Source organism: Physcomitrium patens, chromosome 3 (genome assembly GCF_059467195.1).
Source record: "Physcomitrium patens ecotype Gransden chromosome 3, ASM5946719v1, whole genome shotgun sequence".
Taxonomy (NCBI): domain Eukaryota; kingdom Viridiplantae; phylum Streptophyta; class Bryopsida; order Funariales; family Funariaceae; genus Physcomitrium; species Physcomitrium patens.
The window spans coordinates 17,257,509-17,281,347 of NC_143412.1; the positions used below are offsets into that span (position 1 = coordinate 17,257,509).

At 31.5% G+C, this 23,839-nt stretch overlaps 2 protein-coding genes across 6 annotated transcripts; one reads left to right on the forward strand and one right to left on the reverse strand.

The window, feature by feature from the left end:
* The first annotated feature begins 2,000 nt into the window (after window positions 1-2,000).
* LOC112279898 (uncharacterized) lies at window positions 2,001-3,632 on the forward strand. The gene has a single exon (XM_024514638.2). It carries the CDS (start codon window positions 2,168-2,170, stop codon window positions 3,287-3,289), a length of 1,122 nt encoding a protein of 373 aa, XP_024370406.1. The 5' UTR covers window positions 2,001-2,167; the 3' UTR covers window positions 3,290-3,632.
* A 204-nt stretch (window positions 3,633-3,836) lies between these two features.
* LOC112279897 (pentatricopeptide repeat-containing protein At1g11290, chloroplastic) lies at window positions 3,837-8,654 on the reverse strand. 5 transcript variants are annotated; one of them, XM_024514636.3, is made up of 4 exons: window positions 8,512-8,646; window positions 8,033-8,126; window positions 7,575-7,804; window positions 3,837-7,393 (listed from the first exon to the last, which is right to left on the reverse strand). In XM_024514636.3, the coding sequence occupies exons 3-4, from the start codon at window positions 7,634-7,636 to the stop codon at window positions 4,234-4,236; spliced, it is 3,222 nt and encodes a 1,073-aa protein (XP_024370404.1). In that variant the 5' UTR covers window positions 7,637-7,804; window positions 8,033-8,126; window positions 8,512-8,646; the 3' UTR covers window positions 3,837-4,233. The 5 variants fall into 5 exon arrangements, 4 of the variants coding, with proteins under 4 accessions (XP_024370404.1, XP_024370403.1, XP_024370402.1 ...); XR_002969158.3 differs by having other exon boundaries at window positions 3,837-3,987; window positions 4,128-7,393; window positions 7,575-8,654; XM_024514635.3 differs by having other exon boundaries at window positions 8,033-8,654.
* Window positions 8,655-23,839: the final 15,185 nt, after the last annotated feature.

Here is a 23,839-nt window from a genome sequence, read left to right on the forward strand (position 1 = left end):
TTCTTATTTAGTCTATGGTGAGTAAAGTAGATTCAAGAGCAATAAATTCACGAGTTTATGAGCTTGTGGTCACAATTTGTATGCTCTAATTCAATTGTTGGATCCAAATTCTAAAGCTTTGTTGAGCTGCCTTGAACTTTGAAACGAGTATATACAAGACCAATCTATGAATTCTACGAAGTGACATTGCCAAAACAAGGATCTTAGCTAGGGAAGTTAGGGCTAGGAATAGGGGCTTGAGATGGAGACTAAAGGGGTGCAATGATGATTTAGATATGTAAATTGATTTAGTAAAAGTCTAGGTCATTTTAACATTTTCTTATAGAAATTATATTGAATTAAGAAGTTAATATTGTAGCATATAATTTAACATTATCATGTGCAAATCACAAAAGAAAAGAAAAGAAAAGAGAAAAAAAAGAAAAAAGAAAATCACAATGTAAATAGAATCAATTTTTAAAATTAACATTCTGAAAATAATTTTATAATTCTAAAAAAAAATTAAATTGAAATTTTCTACAAGCATTTGAAAAAGAATTATTTGAGTTTAAGATATTTTTATTTTTTTTGTTGATTTTTGTTAAATTGATTATGATAATAATTACAAAAAATAAATATGAATAAAATAATATGTATATATATACATACATACATATTTATGATATTATTTTTTAATTATTTATAAATAAAAAAATCTTATTTTTTGAATAATTAAATTTATATTGTATTTTTATACATGGATTTAATTTAATTTTAATTAGCTATATTATTTTAAAAAATATTTAATTACTATAATCATATAATTTATCTTCATTGATAATTATATATATACATATTAAAGTCATAATTTATGAAACTTAGAGTTAGAAAATTAATTACACAAAATAATTTATATAAAACTTCAATAATTCAAAATAATAATAATAATAATAATAATAATAATTTTTTATTTGGATGATATGGTTTGATTCTTAAAGAGGTTATTTTCTTAATGATTGTTTCTACACAATCATAATGTCTATTTGAAATATGAAATATAAAATTAATTTTCATTTTTTATATACTACACTGTAATTAGTTTTTACATTTACAAATTGTTCTTAAAAAATTGATTACCCTTAAGATAGAAGTTTCATATTTTTTTCCTATAGCTAATGTGCTAATTTGTCCCACTTTTATTTTTAATCAACAGGTATATTAAAAAAAATAAAAAATACTTTTAATGGTGTTTTTTTTATATAAAAAAAAATACATCAATGAATCCTTCTTTGACAATATTGTATTACCGAAAAAATAAATCATACTGATTTATTTGAATCTTACATTGATTTATTAGTTGTTTGGTAAAAAATTAAAATTAAAAACTAACAACATATTACCTGATTCCATTTATTTTTTTAATATCACAATGAAAATTTAAAAAGTGCGATAAAAATCCTTAATTTCATAGCACAATTACAATATGTTAGACAAACTGTATAAAAGTTTTTATACAGTTTATAAAAACTTTATATTACTTTTCATTGTAATATCTTACTTTTCACACCATATAAGTCTTTATCTATTTAGTTTTTTGTAATTTTGATGTTGTTTGAGTCGTGTTACAAACATTATAGTATTGAAAAATCCTCACAATGTAATCTCTCTCTCTCTCTAAATAATATATATATATATATATATATATATATATATTGGAATTAAAACAAAACAAAACAAAACAAAACAAAACCATGCAATATCTTCAATTAACCAAGAAGAAGATTAAACAAGAACAAATACAACGGATGAGAGGAGCACGGCATACATAGTTTATTTTCATTTTTATTGATTTTATTATTATTTATTCAGAAATCATTCTCACTTCCACACCAAAATGGCTCCACTGCAGAATTAATCAAGCCAAATGCCACTCACTCGTCGTTTTTTGACTACAAGAATGACGATGGATCGTGCCAACACCCCCTCCCCCCTCGCAGTGAGGGAGGGAGCGAGCAAGCGAACGAAGGAATGAATGAATGAATGTGTGACGTGACGTTGTCAATGTGCGAGACGGGGACGGGGCCGTGGGCAAGGGTTTGATCGAGCTTAAGCTTGTGCTGTGTGCGCGTAGGAGCTTAATCGAGCGAGAGAGGGACAGAGAGAGAGAGAGGAGAGAGTTGCAGGAGCTATGGAGGCTTTTAAGGAGAAGGGGAACGAGGCTGTGCGCCGCAACGACTACAGAGCCGCGGTGGATTTTTATTTGCGCGCCATCGAAGCGGGAAGGGATTTGCCGGCGCAGGAGCTTGCGCCGTTGCATTCGAACTGCTCCTTTGCGTATTTGAAGCTGAACGAGCTCGCGGAGGCTGTATCGCAGGCTGAGAACGCTGTGGCTGCCAAACCTGATTGGAGTAAGAGCCACTTTCGTCTTGGAGAGGCACTTTTTATGTCGGGGAACTATGAGGGCGCTGAGAAGGCGTATGCGAGGGCATCGGAGCTCGCGGTGGAGGATCAGACGTTGAAGAAGAAGGTAGCCCTAGCTCGGGAGGCTCTATCAGGGTTTTACTTTCGGCAACTGCTGGCGGGGCGGGACTTCGCCGTGAACGCAGGAAATATCATTGAGCGGCAGATTTTTAGTAGCGCAAAGCAGATGCAAAATTATGTTTATTTAATCGGCGATGCGAGGACGCGGGAGGCGGTCGTGGTGGATGCGGCGTGGGATGTGAAGGGGATCAGAAGTTTTGCAGCGGGTGAGAATATGCGGTTGGTTGGAGCTGTGGTGACTCATTATCATTTTGATCATACTGGTGGTACTCCGCCACCTCCGTTTGACCAGCTCGGGATCAAAGTGCCCGGGGTTAGAGAGCTCGCAGTCGAAGATAAGCTTCCCGTGTACGTGAACAGGAATGACGCAACTACCGTGATGAATTCGAATGGTGTTCCCTCTGAGAATTTGACTCCGCTTGACGATTGTGCTGAGGTATCTATCGGCAGCGTGAAGCTGAAATTCATTCACACTCCAGGGCATACGCCTGGCAGTCAATGCGTCCTCATTGAGCGTCCGGAACGTGGCATCTTGATTTCGGGTGACACTCTCTTCATTGGGAGTTGTGGGCGTTTGGACCTTCCTGACTGTAATGCCAAAGCTATGTACACCAGTTTACAGGAGAAGATTGCCGCTCTGCCTACCACCACCAGGGTTTATCCAGGCCATGATTACGGAGGTCCCTACACCACCATAGCTCGGGAAAAAGAGCAGGGATTTCTGAAGCCCATGGAGGAGGGAAAATGGTTGCGCATGCATGGTCACTGATCTTATTTTCGGCATTCTATTTTGGTAGATGCAATTCTATTTATTGCTGTAAGTCATGTAGGGACTTAGACTATTGTTGTTCCATGTCCTCACTTGAAGTTAGGGTTTCGTGTTTAAAGTATAGGTAAAGGGGTATATTTTATTCTTGAGCAGTAGTTACAGAAAGTAAAGAAATTTAGAATCGGCCCGTTATGCTCCTGTCGTTTTAATGAGTTCTGGTTCAGATCAATTTGGCTGTAAAGGAACTAATGATACTTGTTTGTGTTCATCACGCTCTGTATTTGCAGTCTCCGGGTTTTAAGGACATTGCAACTTGTAATATAATGTGATTACTTTCATGCGATGTCAGACGTTTGATCACGATTAAGGTCCCTGCCATTTTTACCGATGTATGATGCAGAGATATGTATGATGCAAAGAACATCAATTATCGATGTATGATGCAAAGAACATCGACATATTTAAAAGTGCGCAACTATCCGACACAGACAAAAGCATTGAGGATAACTCCTTAGTAGGGTCTTGGTCACAATGCTGCACGAATCTATATGATGCCGCACATCCATAATTATGTGCAATATTTCAATCCCAAATCTTGGTTTATGTAAATCATAACCTGTGACATTGAACAGAGTCGTTTATCGCAACTACGACCATCAAGGCTTCCAAAAGCGCACGATGTCCCTTCTTTAGATTGTCTGCACCATGCCACTTTATAATAAATCTTTGGCTGTAGAATCACCCAATAGCTAAAGGTGGGCCTAAAAGAGCTTTTGCTCATAAAATACGAGTAACTAGAATGTATGATAACAAAAGTCAGTCTGAGGATGTGCCATACTTTGAAATTTGCACGAAGTGAGAAGAGATTCATCTCGTGTTTCAGCATATGTCGAAATTGTACAAAATTGCCGGCCACTTCTCTTAACATTTCAATTCACAGATGGTCACCAATAATCTCCGCATGAACAAATACCGTCTTTGAAGTTGTGAAAGCAATTGGGATCCCTCACAAAAATGCCACGGTTGTACGCCTTTGATATGAATTTCAGCATTCTGTGGCTAGGATCAGTCACCGGAGAATCCGTAACACAACGAACTAAGACCCCAGGAGGTGTGTGTTCGAGACCATATGCAACAGCCAACAGTTCTGGGCAGTGAGAGAACAAGCGTTCCTTTTCCCGGGAATCATTGGGTGCATAATGAGGATCCAGCAAAAACCCCTTGTCCATCATCTTCCAGACTAGCTCTTCGATTTTATCCTCAACACCAATTTGTGGGCTAAAATGGTTTGTCATGAAAGTATGAAATTCACTGTTAACCTCAATCGTGCAAGATTTGGGCGCCAAAAGTCCTGCCTCTCTCATAGTGGCCTTTATTACAGAGACGTCCTCCCACCTCCCTGCTGCAGCATAAATATTCATCAACTGCTCACAAACTGCAGGCGAAGATTGAGCCTTGACATCAAGTAGATGCTCCACGGCTGTTTCCGCAAGTCCCACATTGTGGTGGATTCTACATGCTACCAGAAGAGACTCCCACATTAAAGCATCTGATTCAGATGAAATTTCCTCAATGAACTCCTCAGCCTCTTTCAGAAGACTGGCACGACCAAGAGCAGCAACCATGCAAGCATAATGCTGCTCTGATGGCTCCATGTTCCACTCCTCCTTAATAGATTCAAGGAAGTCAAAGGCTTGCTCTTCTTCACCCAGTTGAGCATATGAAGACAAGATGCTTGTAAAAGTGGCCTTGTTTGGTGAAATGCGAGCCCGTAGCATATGTTCATAATATTCTAGAGCAACATTTCCTTGACCATTCTGACAGTATCCAGCAATCAAAGCATTCCACGAGTTTGTATTTCGTCTAGACATCTTCTCAAAGACTTCATTGGCAGAACTAAGACATCCACATCTTGAGTACATCTCAATAAGAGCGTTACTCACACGGGTATCTGTCTCCATGGCAGCCTCTTTCAACTGCGTATGAAACTTTTTTCCATGCTCAATAGCTCCCAATCTCGCACAAGCATTTAACACACTAGTATAGGTAGCACTGTCGGGATTCACACCTTCCAATCGCATTTGTTGAAACAATTTTAAAGCATCCTGACCATGGTCACTGTGATTGTAGGCAGCCAACATCGCATTCCAACACACCACATCTTTCTCTTGAACATTCTTGAATACACTGTAAGCATCGCGCAAGCTCCCACACTTTGAGTACATCTTAATGAGTGTGGTTAAAATCCGAATATCTTTCTCTAATCCAGCCTTCTCCACAAGACCATGAATCTTTCTGCCTGCATCTAAATCCTCCAAGTTGGCTATAGCCCTTAAAACGTTGATAAAAGTGTACTTATCCCCTTTGCCTCCCTCACTCTTGTATTTTATGAATAAATCAAAAGCCGATCCGTTTGCACCATGCTGGACATAAGCCGCAATCATCGCATTCCATGACCCTAGATCCCGCCTTCGGATTCTGTAAAATACTTCCCGGGCATCTGCTAGTTTTCCACACCTCCCATACATACTGATGAGAGCGTTTGCGACAAGGTTGTTAGAAAGCATTCCCCATTGATCAATCTTTCCATGAATATATCTACCGCGCTCAAAATCTTCGGGGCTAGTACATGAGTTCAAAAGCGTAATAAAAGTTACATGGTCTGGGATAACATCATCCCGGCGCATCTGCTTGAAGACCTGAAAAGCTTCCTTTTCAGAACCATGTCGACAGCAACAAGCAATAAATGCATTCCAAGAAACGGCATTTTTTTCTGGCATTTGATTGAAGACTTTGCGTGCTTCCTCCAGACTCCCACACTTCGCATACATGCTAATCAGGGCAGTTGCCACAGTCACGTCTGCTTCCCAAGCAGTGCGTACAATCTGGGAATGGAGCTCTTTTCCCCGATTTAGATCTGCCCGATCTGCACAAATAGCCAAAAGACTTGCATACGTGAACCTATCGGGCTGGAAACCTTTCTGTTGCATGTCTCTAAAAAGTCTGAAAGCCTCCTCCATGAAACCTTCACCGTACCCTGCAATCATAGCGTTCCAGGAGACTCGATTGGGGCTCCGCAAGTTATCAAATACTTGACGTGCATTTGCTAAGCTGCCACACCTTGCATACATGCTAATGAGGGCATTTCCTACAAGCACCTCTTGCTCAAGTCCAGCTTGCTTGATATACGCATGGAGCTTTAAACCCTGCTCCAGATCATTGGGGTTGGTGCATGCACCAAGAATGCTGGCAAAACTAACTTTATTCGGCTGGGTTCCACTTCGAATAAGTTTTTGAAACAACACAAATGCCTCCTTACTGTCCCCATGTTGCACATAACCAGAAATCATTGCAGTCCAAGAAACTACATTCCTTTCTCGCATTTCGTTGAAAACCTTGCGTGCAAGTTCAAGGCTTCCACATTTACAGTACATGTTAATAAGAGCAGTTGACACATTAACGTCCGATTCATATCCAGCTTTTGTAATATGGGAATGGATTTGCTCTCCGAATTCGAGAACTATTGGGGTCTGACATGCACTGAGGATGCTTATAAACGAATTCTGATTCGGCTTCAACCCCTCCCGTTGCATCTGATAGAAAAGGTCGACCGCTTCCTGACCCCGTCCATGCAGAGCATATCCAGATATCATCGCATTCCAAGAAACCACATCCTTGTCTTCCATGGATTGGAACACGTTGTTCGCATCCTCAATACTCCCACACTTTGAATACATACTTATGAGCATGTTATTAAGATAAATATCGGGCTCGAACTGAGCACTTCGCATGTGATCGTGTACCTTCTTGCCTTCAGCTAGAGATTTGGCTTGAACGCACTCCTGCAAACGTCGGGCGTAAAAGTTCAAGTTTGCTTGAACTCCTCTTTTACCCAATAACTGCACTCCACCCCTGATAGATTTCCCCTTCCACGTATTCCTCCCAACCTTGGCAGATGCATCCCAAGTACTACCACTCTCTTGAATTCTTCGCCTCCCTTCATTAGGAGTGAGTGACATAGGTGTAGAATTCCTGAAATATGCTTTGCCATTGTAGCACCACTGCCTGATACCTATAAATCGAGATGATTGTACTCCAAGCACCCTGTATAATCGCATTTGTTAAACTCTGCAGCTTTTTACAAGGTTTTCACCGCTCCAGATAACTAATCTTCATCACTGTAATTACTTGATAGACAAGCAAAGACTTGCATTACAAGAAAGATTCAAAAGCTGGCGTGTAAAAAACACATTCCTGGAGAAGAAATGTACTGTTAGTATCCTACCTCGTAAGCAACAGCGATGAAACACTTGTCCAAAACCGCGGTGATGGCTGCCGACCGTGCATCTTAATCCAGTGCTTCACCACTGAGCACTTTACAATTGAATCACCTACTATTACGACTACTAAATGCCCTCAAGGTTTCGAGCATCGCCAGAACGACTAACTGAATCGCTCAATGCGCAATAAAACCAACTAGGATCTGATCGTGAATAAGGATGTTAACTTCCATACCTGCAAACCAATCCACAGTACTTCTAAGCTCCACAGTTGAAGGGTTGTACAACGTGGTGATGGCCACCTCGCCTATGTAATGGGGAGAGGATGACAATTGACAAGTGTCGCAGCAGAGAAAGAGAGACCATAGCCATCCCCGTCTCGACAACCAAGCTGTACCTCATCCTTCCCCTAAACCATTTTCCCTTCTTTCCACTGTACCAACTTAGAAAGCTCAAGACCCACCTCACATTCGCAACGTATTCCGCCACAAACCAGCTCAATCATGTCTCCCTCCCGCAGTACACCGGAAACAATATCTGCGACGATCTCTGCCAATCTAGTACACCAAGCAACTCCATTATCTCCTCAAACAATCCACCACGTAGCTATTCGAAGAACCCAACAGTTCATCACTACCCCGAGATTCTGTAACAAAACCCGCGACCGCGTTGAGCCCTCACAGAGAAATTGCTGGGAGATAGTATCATGTAGGAAACATCCTTGCGGGAAACCTAGCAGCTGACCGCGTAGACACATCTGTGCGAAACTTGTCATCACGTCAAAACAATCCGACACCTGAATTCAGTGTTCGGGGTTTAGGGTTTTTCAAACTCATCGCCAGCTACATGCGATCGCGATTACGCAGGTGAATGATAGGCACATGTGAGAGAAGCGTTCCGCAAAGGTGATTGTAAGCGGTATTGATGGCTTCAAACACTTACCAACCCTGAGATATCACGTTAAGAAGCCGGTCTCACGCCTCCCAGAAGCACTGAATCACAAGACTCTCCCACGAGGCAACAATCTAGTGTTAAAGCATAACAATCCTCTACAACTTTGCACGTTTAGACACATTTCGCTAGCATTGACACCAGCTCAGATGACTATGGTGGGAATAGAAAGAGTTTTTTACTCCTTGTGGCATAGGGAATTGTGAGTGACATAAGGTCCATTCAAATCGGGCCTGGTCTATGTAACTTGTAGTGATCTCCTATGTCTTTGTAAATTCATAAATAGCTTTGATTTGATATGGATTCACTCATTGTTATCTTTTTTTTAGTTTTTGTATTTTTTAATTTTTTTTACCTTAACTAATATATTTTTTAGATACAAAATTTTAATTCTATTTTATTTACTTTTTTGTTTTGGTGAAAGAGATCCATTTTGCTACCACATGTCTTTTCTATCTTTATTAATAATGTTAATAATATTGTATGAATTGTTAAGGTTGTTAAAATTTAAATCATTATCAACATGAATTTTATTAGAAATTTTGATATCCAATCAATTTGATGGATAAAAAGGAATCAATATCAATTGAAAGCCTAACAAATTGACACTAGTTATTTTAACCTCAAATCTCTAATTAATCATTATTATCACTTTTTTATGAAATATTAAGTATATTATATAATAATGTTTGTAACAATGATAATTGATAAAAAAAAAGGTATTTATTACATAGAAGAATACATTGTATTAATATAAACAAACTCTACCAATGGCAAGAGGGTTCTCCAATCATCTTATTGATAATTGATGGTATACCTAAAATATTGCTCTAAAACTTGGTTTATGTACTCTATCTATCTATCAATTTGAGGATAAAAGGCCAAAGAATTTTTTTTGTTCACCTTTAGAACCTTAAAAAGAGTTCTCCAAAAGCATGATATAAATTGAATCCTTCTATCTAATATAATATCTTTTGATAATCCATGATACCGATAGATATTGTCAAAGAAAAGTTTGGCACTTTCTTCATCTCTGATAGATTTTGTGCATGGTATAAAATATGCCATTTTGATAAAAAAATCTACTATCACAAATATAAAATCATACAAACTTGAGACTGGAAGATTCGTAATAAAATCCATAGAAATAAAAGACTATTTTGTCCATAGATAATAATATTTTGGAGGTAATATCCAAATTGCTAGAAAGTCATTATGTCCTTAAAGAATATATAAATATGCTTCCCCTCCTGGAACATATAAGCAGTGTTCAAAATAAAGTAGGTTGTTCTTGAATTCAAACTTAGAAGTATCACAAGACTTAAAAGAAGTATTCTTGATATCATGAGTAAGAAGATCAGAGGACATACTTGATTGAATTTGCATTTGTTTCCATAAAAATTACCTTTGAAAAGTCGATGCGATATAAGATTGGTGCAATATTAAATGCCGACTTCAAGGCTTCAAAAGACGCTTTAGCTTCTTTATTCCAATAAAGTTTGTCTTTACATATAAAACATATAAGAAGAGCTACAACTTAAAAAAAATTCTTGATGAAGATTCAATAGTAATTAATAAAGCTCAAAAAGTATTACATATCTCACTATTTTTGGAATCTTCCAATTTATAATAGTTTGAATCTTCTTTGGATCCATCATAAGTCTTTTATTAGAAATGATATATTGTAAGAAGTCAACTTGAGTAATATGGAATATATACTTTTTCAATTTGGCATATAATCTCACATCTCTAAGTTTTTGTAATACATAATGAATATGAATTTCATATTTTTTTATATTCTTAGAATAAATTAAAATATCATCTAAGTAATAGACAATAAAATCATCTAAAAACTCACAAAAAATATCATTCATAAGATGTTAAAAAGCAGTTGGTGCATTCGTGAATCCAAAAGACATGACATTATATTCAAAAAGTCTATATCTTATTTGAAATGTAGTCTTCCATTCATCTTTTTTTTTAATGTAAACCAAGTTGTATGCTCGTTGTAGATCTATTTTTGTATAGATCTTAGCTTCATTTAGTTGATCAAGAAGTTCAGATATCAAAGATATAGGATACCTATTCTTAATAGTAATCTTATTGAATCTTTGATAATCTACATACATTTTTAGTGATCCATCTTTTTTCTTTACAAATAAGATAGTAGCTCGAACAAGAGATTTCAAATGACATATGAAATCCTAAGCTAAGTTCTTATCAATATATTTCTTGAGTTCAGTCAATTCATTTTATAATAAACTATAGATTGGACCAAATGGTAGCTGACTTCCCTCTTAAAGGTCCATTGAACAATCATATGGTCAATGCTCTAAGAAAATATCTGCATTTTTTTTTTCAAAAATATCTTAAAAAACTTGATATTAACTTGAAATGCCACTTGAAGTCTTTCCATCATTAAAAATAGGTGTGGCATAAATAATAAATGACAATCCTTCTTTTACAATATACAAGAAAGCTTTTACACCTACGAGTATAGGTTTGGCTATATAAGACTCATGGCTTTTTATAAAACTCTTAATAGTACTCTGAGAAAAATTAAGATTATGAAAAATTTAATCTGTTAGAGAATTATATTTTTTTAGCCATGATAAATTTAAAATGATTGGATTAAAAAGAGACCTAATTATATTAAAAATTATACAACTATTATGATTATTTATTGCTACATCTATAGAAAGTATTTCATGAATAATATCTCCAAAAAATAATAGATAGCAATATATGACTTCTACATGTATGGGTTTTTTTTTTTTTTTTTTTTTTTTTTTTTTGTATTAATGATATTTTATGGCTTTTGGTAAACTATTCATTTAAGAAACAAGCTGAGATTCTTGAATCTATCAAGGCTTAGGCTTTGTAATTATTAGGTTTTAAATACACATCTATTATAAAACAAGGAGAGGGTTGTGAGGAGAGGATAGAACCTTCATTTGTACAAGATTATAGCTATACGGTCCCTATTGTAGTTGGACAGATTTATTTTCTGACATTTTTTTATCTTTGACAATCATACTATTCATTTTCCAATAGCATCATTTCTTTGAATAAAATATTGAGCAATGTGCTTAGCTTTTCCACAATATAAATACAGTCTTTTTTAATAACGACAAGTCTTTTCTTGTTCAGTAAGAGGTTTAAAATATATTACATTAATTTACATGTCTTCTACTTCTAGATGTTTAGATTGAGAGGCCATCAATGTTGTCATTGAATTATAATAGCATGGAGGTTCTCTTGTACAATTCTTAGATTGAAACTCAAAAAGCCAATTGTCACACTTCACAGCAAAATCAATTGCTTGACTCAATGTCTAAGGATCAGATAAGTTGAGCATCAATTTCTTTATTTCATATTATAATCCATTGAAAAATTGGCTGATAAGGGCAACATTATCCTACTTGATATCAGTTATTAGTTGTCAAAATTGTGAAGCATGTGATATCACTGATTGATTGCCTTATCGTAAGATACAAATTTTATTGATTGCAACAAAAATTGTATCATGTTTTCCATACATTGATCAAAATTCCGCCAAAAAAGCCTCTAGATTATCCAATATTCAATCTCGTCGTTCAAAAAAAGATGAAAACCATGATAATGCTAAACTTGAAAGAAATATACTAATGAATCTAACTTGTGATCTTGGCATTGGATAGCTTTGGAATTGAAGTTCAATCACAAGTTGTACATGATTGATAAATCCTCAAAACTTAGATCTTATGCCATCAAGTTTCTTAAATAAGGTGACTTTAGATTTTTTAATACTGGAAGAGTATTCTACTATAGAAAAAAGGATGTGATTTGGTGTAGATATTGAAGTGGCTCCAATCATATTTGTATCTTTACTTCTTGCCACTTTTATTGTTCCAAGTGGTGATAAACTAAGTTGATGCATCGCAAGCATCAACTCCCTCAATTGCTTTTTCATTTGTGCTATTGCACTTTTTATTTCAAGAAGCTCTGCCATGATAATTTATTTTTTTAAAAAAAAGATCTAATATTGCTTAAGACAAGTAGAAGAGAGGACTTAAGAACAAAGAAAATACTAAGAACAAAGAAAATACTAAGAACAAAGAAAATACTAAGAACAAAATTAGTTTGGAAGTGAAAGTTTTTAACCTATCAATTACTTATAGACATATATAAAAGCAAAACAGCATCTATAAAGCTTCTACAAAGCTTTCTATAAGATATTATCATATTTATCTACTTTGACTTACTTCTACCTATTCTTATTATCTAGATAATTATCAAGGTAAATATATATGTCCGTGATATTATTCTCCTTCCCAGGAATGAGTTCTACAAGGAGCAATGATTATATGTTGATGAAGTCCAAGATATGCCAAACTATATTTGCCACATGCATTAAACTTTGTTCCCTTTGAAGGTAGTTTATAAGTCCCTTTAACCATCAATAATGTCCCATACTAGGACGAAAAGACCACTATGAAATTTGATCATTATTAAAGCTTTAATAGCTTCCTCCAAACTTAACATTAGTAATACCATTAAGAGAGGTTTTTACTTCCAAAAGTATCACTAAACACTAAAAATCTCTTCTAAGATCGTGATACCAAATGCATTGTATCTTGCCATCTATTCGAGGAAGAATATGTCATTTTTAAGGATCTTCATCTCGATTTTGTCATCTTGAAGGTTATAATAGTCGCAAAATTTCATCTAGTACTTTAGCAAATGATAGCTCTTTAGTTGAATCTGCTTGTTATTGATTTTTCATCTCTTAATCACTAAAAAATCCAAAAAAAAAATAATACAAGATAGAATGAAATTTCAATTGGGTTTGCTTTGCTTTATAGCAAAGAATTTCTTGATTTTTTATCTTAATTTTGATGGATGTCGTTGATGAAAATCTTTAACTTTGGCTGATATATTTGCTAGATTCTTGGATGGCTCCCATGTACGTTCATTAATGTCATATCTATGCCAATGTATGAGATATTCTAATCTATTTTAGCACAACCTTGAATCTAAGACTTCTTCTACCTCAAATTCATCATTATTGTCCACTTCTATAAGAGGTGATGGCATTTGTCTCCTTCTTTATATATCCATTGTCTTGTATAAGTCAAGTAAAGACACATGGAATACACGATGGATTTTCATAGACTTTGATAGATGTAATTGATAAGCAACTGGATTGATCTATTCACAATTGACAAATAATCCAAGCTTACAATAATATAGCTTATCACAAGGATGAAATGTTTTAATATTACAATGAAGTAATCATATCTTATTCCTCACATAGAATTGAGGTTGTTCCTTGTGATAGACATCCCTATTGGCTTTTTGTCGTTCTTGAGCTTTTTTTAATTGTGCCTTTATTGTTGCACGTAGCTTTGACAATCGATTTGCTACATCTTCCACTACAAGATTATCAACTTTTAAAAATTCAAAAGTATCAAATCATAGATGATAACCATAATTGGTAAAAAAAAGGTATTTTTTGAGTAGAAGAATGTATCAAATTATTGTAACCAAACTCTGCCAATGACAAAAGAGTTGTCCAATCATCTTATTGATAGTTGATGGTATACCTCAAATACTACTCTAAAACTTGATTTATTCCTTTTGTTTGTCTATCAATTTGAGGATGGAAAGCCAAAGATAGTTTTATATCCACTTTCAATATCTTGAAAAGAATTCTTTAAAATCTTGATAAAAATTGTATTCCTCTGTTTGATATAATATCCCTTAGTAATCCATGATAACAATAGATGTTGTCAAAGAAGAGTTTAGCTGTTCTTTCACCTGTGATAGATTTTATTCATGGTACAAAGTATGCCATTTTAGTGAAATGATCTACAATCACGAATATAGAATCATATGAACTTGAAATTAGAAGATCTATGATAATATCCATAGAGACAGAAGACCATGGTTGTTTTGGTATAAGTAATAATTAGAAGAGTCCATAAGATCGATGACAAGGAGTTTTTGAACTTGAACAAAGATCACATGTGTGCACAAATTCTTTAACAACCTTCCATATTTGAGGCCACCAAAAATCTCTAGATATAAGTTTCAAAGTCTTATTATATCCAAAATATCTTGTTGCAAGAAAATAGTGACGAGCTTCAAGAATACGTAATTGTACTTCTCCTTCTAGAATATATAAGTATCTTTTGAAATAGAATAGGTTCTCCTTAAACTCAAACTTAGAAGTAACTTAAGATTTAGAAGAATTATTTTTAATATCATAAACAAGAAGGTCTGAGGACATATTTGCTTGAATCTGCTTGAAAAAAGTCAAATCAATAATCAATGTTGATTTTATTATTCGGAGATGAAATTATTTTGGCTTCAATAAAATTATCTTTTGTTGGTCAAAAGTTGCTTCTTCTTCTTTTGGTGTAAAATAAGAATGTCTAAAAATGACATCAGACAAACCTTGTTATTTTTTGATAAATAATATTGAATTCAAATCTTGATAAAGACATGTTCTAATGAGCCTAACAACAATTCAAAACATGTGCTAACATGAAATATTCGAGGTTCTTATGATTTATATATATGATGACTGGACTTAAAGCACCTTCTAAATAATGATGCCATTCTTGAAAAAAATCCATGATTTTAAGAAGTTCCTTGACATAGATTTCATAATTAATCTCTGTTGTTGAAAATTTTCTTGAATAAAAAGCTATTGGATAAAGTTTGTCATCTACTCCTATTTAAGATAAGACTACACTCAAGGTTAAGTTAGATGTATCTGTTTCCATAAAAAATAATTTAGAGAAGTCGACACAATGCAAGATTGGTGCAAAAATAAAAGCTTTCTTCAAAGCTTCAAATGATGCTTTTGCTTCTTTACTCTACTCGAGCTTGTCTTTACAAGTTAAGCATGTAAGTGGCATTACAACTTGAGAAAATTTCTTGATGAAGATTCAATAGTAATTGACAAATCCCAAAAAACATTGTACATCTCTTATTATTTTTAAAATATTTCAATCCATGATTGTGTGGATTTTTTTAGGATCCATCATTAAACCATTATTTGAAATGATGTATCTTAAGAAGTCAACTTGAGTAATGTGGAATACACACTTTTTCATCTTAGCATACGATCTCGCATCTGTAAGTTTTTATAATATATGACGAACATGAACTTCATATTCTTCTACATTCTTAGAATAGATCAAATTATTATCTTATTAATAGACAAAAAAATCATCTAGAAATTCACAAAAAACATCATTCATAAGATGTTGAAAAGCAACTAGTGCATTTGTGAGTCCAAAAGGCATGACATTATATTCAAAGTGTCCATACTTTGTTCGAAATGTAGTCTTATATTCATCTCTTTTTTTAATGTAGACCAAATTATGCTCTTTATAGATCTATTTTTGTATAAAATTTAACTTTATTTAATTAATCAAAAAATCTAGATATCAAAGGCAGAGGATATCTATTCTTGATGCTAATCTTGTTAAATCCTTCATAATCCATACACATTTGTAATGATCTATCTTTTTTCTTCACAAATAAGATAGGAAGTCCTACATGAGATTTTGAATGGCATATGAAATTCTTGGCCAAATTTTCATCAATTTACTTTTTGAGTTCAATCAAATCATTTTGTGATAAATTATAGATTAGACTAAATGGCAGCTGAGTTCTTTCTTTAAGATCGATTGAACAATCATATGGACGATGCTTTGGAAGAATATTTGCATTTTTCTTCTCAAAAATATCTTAAAAATCTTAACATTGACTTGGAATTTCACTTGAAATCTTTCCATCATTTAAAATGGGTGTGGCGTAAATAATAAAAGATGATCTTTTTTTTGTAGCATGCAAAAAAGCTTTTGCACCTACAAGTATAAGTTTGGCTATATTAGACTTATAGCTTTTTATTGAATTAAAAAAATTCTTAATGATGTTTGAAAAAAAGTCAAGTTTATAAGAACTTCAATCCATCACAAGATTATACTTTTCTAACCACGATAAATCTAAAATGATTGAATTAGAGAGACATCTAATTATATTAAAAATTACTCAACTATTATGACTATTTATTATTACATCTATAGGAAGTGTTTTATAAATAATATGTCCAAAAGATAATGGATGATCGTCTATGACTTCTAATTGTATGAGTTTAAATTTTTGTACTAACTATATATTATGACTTTTAACAAATTCTTCATGTAAAAAAATAAGTTGAGGCTCCTAAATCTATTAAAATAGAGGCTTTGTGATTATTAGATTCTAAATGCATATCTATTATAAAACAAAGAGAGAGTTTTGAGAAGAAAGTAGGAGCTTTATTAAAAATTGTATAAGATTCCAGTTACATGGTCTCTATTGTAGTTGGATAAATTCATTTTCTGATATGTTTTTATCTTTGACAACAGTACTCCTCATTTTATAGTTGCATTATTTCTTTGGATAATATTGAGCAGTATGCTTAGCTTTTCTATAATATAAACATAGTCTTTCTTGGCAATAATAAGTCTTTTTTTGTTCGATAAGAGGTTTAAAATATACTATATTAATTTACATGTCTTTTACTTCAAAATATTTAGATTGAAAAGTCGTTGGTGTTGTCATTGAATTGTAATAACGTTGAAGATTCCTTGTGCAATTCTTAGATATAAACTCAAAAATTCGATTATCACATTTCATAGCAAAGTCAATTGCTTGACCCAATGTTTGAAGATTAGATAAATTGAGCATTAATTTCTTTACTTCATATTATAGTCTATAGAAAAATTGACTGATAAGTGGTGCACCATCCTACTTGATATCTGTCACTAATTATGAAAATTAAAAAACGTATAATGTTATTAATTGATTGCTTTGTCATAAGATACAAATCTTATTGGTTGCAACATAGATTCCATCATGTTTTCTATACAAAGATCCAAATTCTACTAAAAATGCTTCCAAATTATCAAATATTATATCATGTTACTCAAGAAATAATGAAAACCATGATAAAGTAGAATTTGAAAGTAGTATTCCAATAAACTTGACTTGTGATCCTTGAGTTGGATAACTTTAAGGTTGTAGTTCAATCACTAGTTGTATCTGATTGATGAATCTTCAAAACTTAGAATTTATACTACCAAAATTATCAGACAATCCAATTTTTGGTTCCTTGAAACTTGAACAATGTTCCATTGTAGGAATAGTAGTATGACTTAATGTAGATGTTGAAGCAACTCCAATCATCTTTATATCTTCATTGCTTGATAATCTTGTTGTTCCTTGTGGTGGTAGACTGAGTTAATGCATTGCAAGCATTAACTCTCTCATTTGCTCTTGCATTTGAGCCATTGCACTCTTCATTTCAGTAAGCTTTGCCATATTAACACAATAAAAAGAAAGGTGTCTATTTTCACAAAATATAATCATCAAGAATCAAGAAAAAAAATTCTAAAAATAATATTAGTTTAGAAGAGGGTAATCCTTAACTTCTAATATGATTATGTCTTATAAAAAAAAAGAATAATCTACTTTTAATCAAGAAAGAACAAAGATCTGATATTGTATGTGTACTCTTGTTAATCTGTCAATGACACAAACTTGAAGAAGATACATAAACTTATGGAATTTGTATCAAAAGAAAAGTGACAAAATAAAAGAAAGTATATATATATATATATATATATATATATATATATATATATATATATATATATATATATATATATATATTCAAGGAAGAATTGGAATGGCTATTGCTAAAGATTAGAAAACATAAGACGCTTGAAACTAAACTAAAAGCAAGAAAAGAGTTGACAAGAGTAAGGAAGGCCTCACTCTTGCCTCTATATATACTATTTAACTAAGAACTATGTGGCGACATGCTATAGGACCTCTAGTACGTGTCCAAATTGCAAGACACATGTCTAATTTCTAAGGCAAGTTTCTTAGGTGTATACCATATGTCCAACTTGTACTACAAGTGGTTAATATGTCGACATGTGGCCTCCTTATTGGCCAAGTTTTCAACCTAGCAATCACCTATAGATATGTATAAAGGCAAAGCACCGTCTATAAAGTTTCTAAGAAGCTTTCTATAAGATATTATCATATTTATCTATTTTGACTTACTTCTATCTATTCTTATTATCTAGATAATTATTAGGGTAAATATGTATATCCATGACATACCTACATCCACAGTGCTACACCCCACATAAGACTTATGCACCTTCCATTCTATAAGAATTACATTTATTGATGGTCCTTACATTTTATGCTAATAAAATTTATATTTTTATATTTTTTTACTTCACCATGGTATTGAAAATTATCCAATTGTTCTAAGAACCTTTGAAGGCCTTCAAATCTTATTCGTTTTTTTTATAATAGCCTCCTAAAAAGATAAATTTGTTATTACTAAAATCTTAAAAACCACTCAAAAGATTCTTAAAAACTTTTAAATAATTTAATAATAAAATTTAAATATTTATATAATTTATTTATGATAAAAATATGAAATTAAAGTTTATTTTAATATGTGGTCATTTTTTATAATAGTAAATTTAATATAAATAAAATAATATTTTTTATATAAAAAATAATTTTTTAGCTGATTTAAATTGAATTTAAAGACATAAAATTCTTTTTTATGCTTCTTTTAATTATTAATTAAATTATTTAGGTTTATATATGTAATAAATTTAAATAATAGGCAAATTTAGACATTAGTCTTAATAATTAATAATTATTATCTAAAAATAAGAAAAATATCAAATCAACTAAGATAATTGCTTTGAAGATTTAATAGGATTCTATTTTTATAAATTTTTCTTTAATAAGACTTTTTAATTTAATAATATTTTTAATTATAATAAATAACTAAGTAATTTAAAGACTTTTTAATCCTAATTTATTTATATTTGAATAATTTAACCATTATAAAATATTATTTTTAATTATAAAAATGACTTTTTTACATCTCTTTTTTATATTAGTAAATTACAATGATTTATTATATATTAAATAAATATTATAATCATATTTTTAAATATATTATTTAAAATATAATAGTATTAAAAAATACTTTAGTTCTAAAAATAATAAATATAAGGTGTATCACATCCTTAAATATTTTTATAGCATAAAACAATGTCTTCAAATATAATATGATATTTTTTTTATTATTTTTAGTTTTTAATAGATTTTATCAATATATTTTTAATATAAAAGTTTATTTTATTTTTTTATATTAATTTTATATATTGGTATTTATATTGATAATCTTATAAAAATATTATAATAATTTAACTTATATTCTATCAAATATATTTTTATTACTATTTTTTTAGAATCAATAATAAAATTGTATTCATCTTTGATATATAAATTTAATGTATTTGAATTAATTTTATTTTATTATTCTTTTTAAACAAATATATCTTAGATATATTTTAAAAAAATCCTATTAATAAATATCATATCATATTATATCTTTTTAAGGCTTGTATATACTATATAAGTGCAACTAATCTTTTAGACAGAAGGATATTAAATTAGTGACTTTTGTACTTTATATAAGAAATATTAGATTTGACTTGGAATGATATGTACTTTAAAAGCATTCTTTACAAACACCTTTATTCTTCCTTTTCAAAAGATTGTTTCTAATTTTTTTCCACTCTCTTTTAAATATATTATACCATATTTGGAAAAAACACAATTCTATTGCATAGTGCCTTTGTAAAATCTTTGCATTTATCATAGACATACATATTTACTCTAATAATTACCTATATGATTAAATTGAAGTAGATAAAAATAGATTAATTTCATAATATCTTTTTAAAAAGCTTTTTAAAAACTTTATAGATGGTGCTTTGATTTTATATGTATTTATAATTAATTGGTAGGTTAAAAACTTGATTAACAAGTTAGCCATGTGACACATGTGTTAGTAGCTTGTGGAACAAGCTTACTATGTAGCGCACATATATATAACTTGCATTATAAGTTAATTTATGTATCTAAAAAAGTAAACACATATTAAAGATCCTATAGAATATTGCTATGTAGCTTCTAGTTAGATAGTATATATGGATGCAAGAGTGAAGCCTTCTTCTTTCTTATCAATGTCTTTTTAGTCCTTAATCTATTTTTAAGATTTTTTTAATCTTCTTGTCTTTGACAATAGCTATTCTAATTTAATACTATATCATCTTTGAGTATTTTTTTAGTTCTTTTGAGTGACATAAGAGTGTATTGAGGATTTCTTTCTTCAAGATTCATGTCCTTGACTATTTAATAAGAGTGCTAACTTTTATTCTTATCATATTTTAGAAGTGAGTGGATTATTCCACTTCTATTGTTGTATTTTGAATATTTTAGAATATTTATTTTAAAATAAATTATATAGTTTTCTAATATTAAATTTTGAGTAATAAAATCAACATTGATTATTGATTCAATCTTTATTAATCAAATTCAATCAAATATGTCCTCTAATCTTCTTATTCATGATATCAAGAATAATTCTTTTAAGTCTCATGATACTTCTAAGTTTAAGTTCAAAAATAATCTCTTTTATTTCAAGAAATAATTATAAATTCCAATAAGAAAATCATATTTATATATTCTTTAAGTTCATCATGACTTTCCAAAAGGAAGACATTTTGAATACAATAAGACTTTAGAGCTAATATCAAGAGATTTTTGGTGGCTTTAAATATAAAAGGTAGTTAAAGACTTTGTACAATCATGTGATATTTGTTTAAGATCAAAAAATCCTTGTCATTGATTTGATGGACTTCTTCAGCTATTACTTATTCTAGAACAACTATGATCTTCTATTTCTATGGATTTTATCGCAGATCTTTCAATCTTAAGTTCATATAATTTTGTATTTGTGGCCTAGATTTTTTTTTATCACAATAGTATATTTTGTATCATATATAAAATCTATCACAAGTAAAAAAATAGCTAATTTTTTTTTTGAAAATATCTATTACTATTATGAATTGTCCAAAGATATTATATTAGATAAAAGGACTCAATTTATATCAAGATTTTAGAGAATCCTTTTTAAGATTGTAAAGATAAATATAAAGCTCTCTTTGACTTTTCATCCACAAATTGATGGGCAAATGGAATGGGTGAAATAATTTCTTGAGTAGTATTTAAGATATACTATTAGTTATTATTAAGATAATTGGATAACTCTTTTATTGTTAGTAAAGTTTTCATACAATAATTTAGTACATTCTTCTATTCAATTTGTGTTAAGGACATGAACTGAAAGATGATGCATAAATCAATAAAATTTATATCAAAGAAAAAGTCACAAAATAAAAATAAAGAAGTAGATATATTAAAAAGAAATTTGAATGGCTTATTGCCAAAAGACGAGAAAACTTGAGACTCTTGAAACTAGAGTAGAAGCAAGAAAAGGGTTGAGAAGAAAGAAGAGGGCTTTACTCTTGCCTCTATATATATTATCTAACTAGGAGCTATGTGGCAATGTTCTATAGGACCTCTAATATGTGTTGACTTTGCAAGACACATGCCTTAGCTTATTAGGCAAGTTTTCTATGTATGGGCTATATAATTAGCTTATTCTTCAAGCTATCAACATGTGTGGCACATGGCCAACTTGTTGACCATATTTTTAGCCTAAAATATCAATTAAAGATATCTATAAAGTATCTAAAAAGCTTGTTTAGAAGAATTATATTATAGAATTTACCTACTTTTATCTACTATTATATAAATCATATAAATAATTATTAATTTACATATATATATATCTATGACATTACTCCCTCTTCTAAAGATGAGTTCTACAAGGAGCAATTTTTATATTTTGAGGAAATCTAAGATATGATAAATTATATTTGTCACATACTCCAATCTTTGTTCTCTTCGAAGATAATTGATGGATCCTCTCAGCCATCGATAATGTCCCATACTAGGGTGGGAAGACCACCTTGTTATTTGATCATTGTTGAGGCCTTTATAACTTCCTTTAAATAAAACATTTAGAACACCATTAGGAGTTTTTTCTATCTCTAATAAAATTACCAAACATTGGGAGTCTTTTCAAAGGTTGTGATATCAAAAGCGTTGTATCTCGCCATTTATTTATAGGAAGACATGTTGTTTTTGAGGATTTTTATCTCAATTGCATTGTCTTGAAGGTTGTGACAATCGCAATGTTTTATCTAACAAGTTAACAAACAAAGGCTCTTGAGTCAAATCTACTTGTTGTTGGTTCTTGATCTCTTTAGCATCACAAATACAAAGAAGCTACAAATATAGATTGAAAGTAGAATGTTATCTTGCTTAGAATTTGATTCTATCTTCATTCCATCTTGATTTTTATGGATGTCATCAATGAAAAGCCTCCACCTTCTTTGCTGTATTTCTAAGATTCTTTGTGGGCTCTCATAAGCATTTATTAATATTGTATCTACACCAATGAATAAGATATTCTAATTTATTTTTGCTTTGCCTTGAATCTAAAACTTCTTCTACTTTAAATTCTTCATTATTGTCTACTTTTATAGGAGGAAATAGCACTTGTCTTCTTTTTGATATGTCCACTATCTTGTATGGTTCAAGAAGAGACATGTGGAATATTAGATGGATTTTTATTGATTTTGGTAGGTGTAAACAATATACAACTAGATTGATTTGTGCAGAAATGGAAAATGGTCCAAGCCTATGATAGTCCAATTTATTATAAAGACGAGTAGTCTAAATATTGCAACAAAGTAGCCATATTTTGTCATCTATATGGAATGATGGTTGTTCCTTTTGATATACATCTACATTGATCTTTTATTGTTCTTGAGCTTTTTTTAACTGTACTTTCATTATTATATGTAGCTTGAACAAATGATTTGCCAAATCTTCTATTGCAAGATTATTAGTTTTTGAAAAGATAAAAATATCAAGTTGTGGATGATAATCATAATTGGTAAAGAAAGGTGTTTGTTTTGTAGAAGAATGTATTATGTTATTATAAGCAAACTCTACCAATTGTAAAAGAATTGTTTGATTATCTTGTTGATAGTTGATGGTACAACTTAAATATTGCTCCAAAACTTGATTAACATGCTTCATTTGTCTATTAGTTTGAAGATGGAATATCAAAGATAGTTTTATATCCACTTTTAGAATCTTAAAAAGAGTCTGTCAAAATTTTGATATAAATTGAGTTCACCTATCTAATATAATATCCTTTGATAATCCATGATAGCGATAGATGTTATCAAAAAAGAATTTAGCTACTTTTTCACTTGTGACAGATTTTGTACACGGTAAAAAATGTGCCATCTTGGTA

Bases quoted from the DNA above. Each gene is read 5' to 3' on its own strand.
- LOC112279898 (XM_024514638.2), top strand. From the start codon at position 2,168: ATGGAGGCTTTTAAGGAGAAGGGGAACGAGGCTGTGCGCCGCAACGAC.
- LOC112279897 (XM_024514635.3), bottom strand. From the start codon at position 7,636: ATGCACGGTCGGCAGCCATCACCGCGGTTTTGGACAAGTGTTTCATCG. The intron at 7,394-7,574 runs GTAGGATACTAA...GCGATTATACAG, and splicing joins TCATCGCTGTTGCTTACGAG to GGTGCTTGGAGTACAATCAT.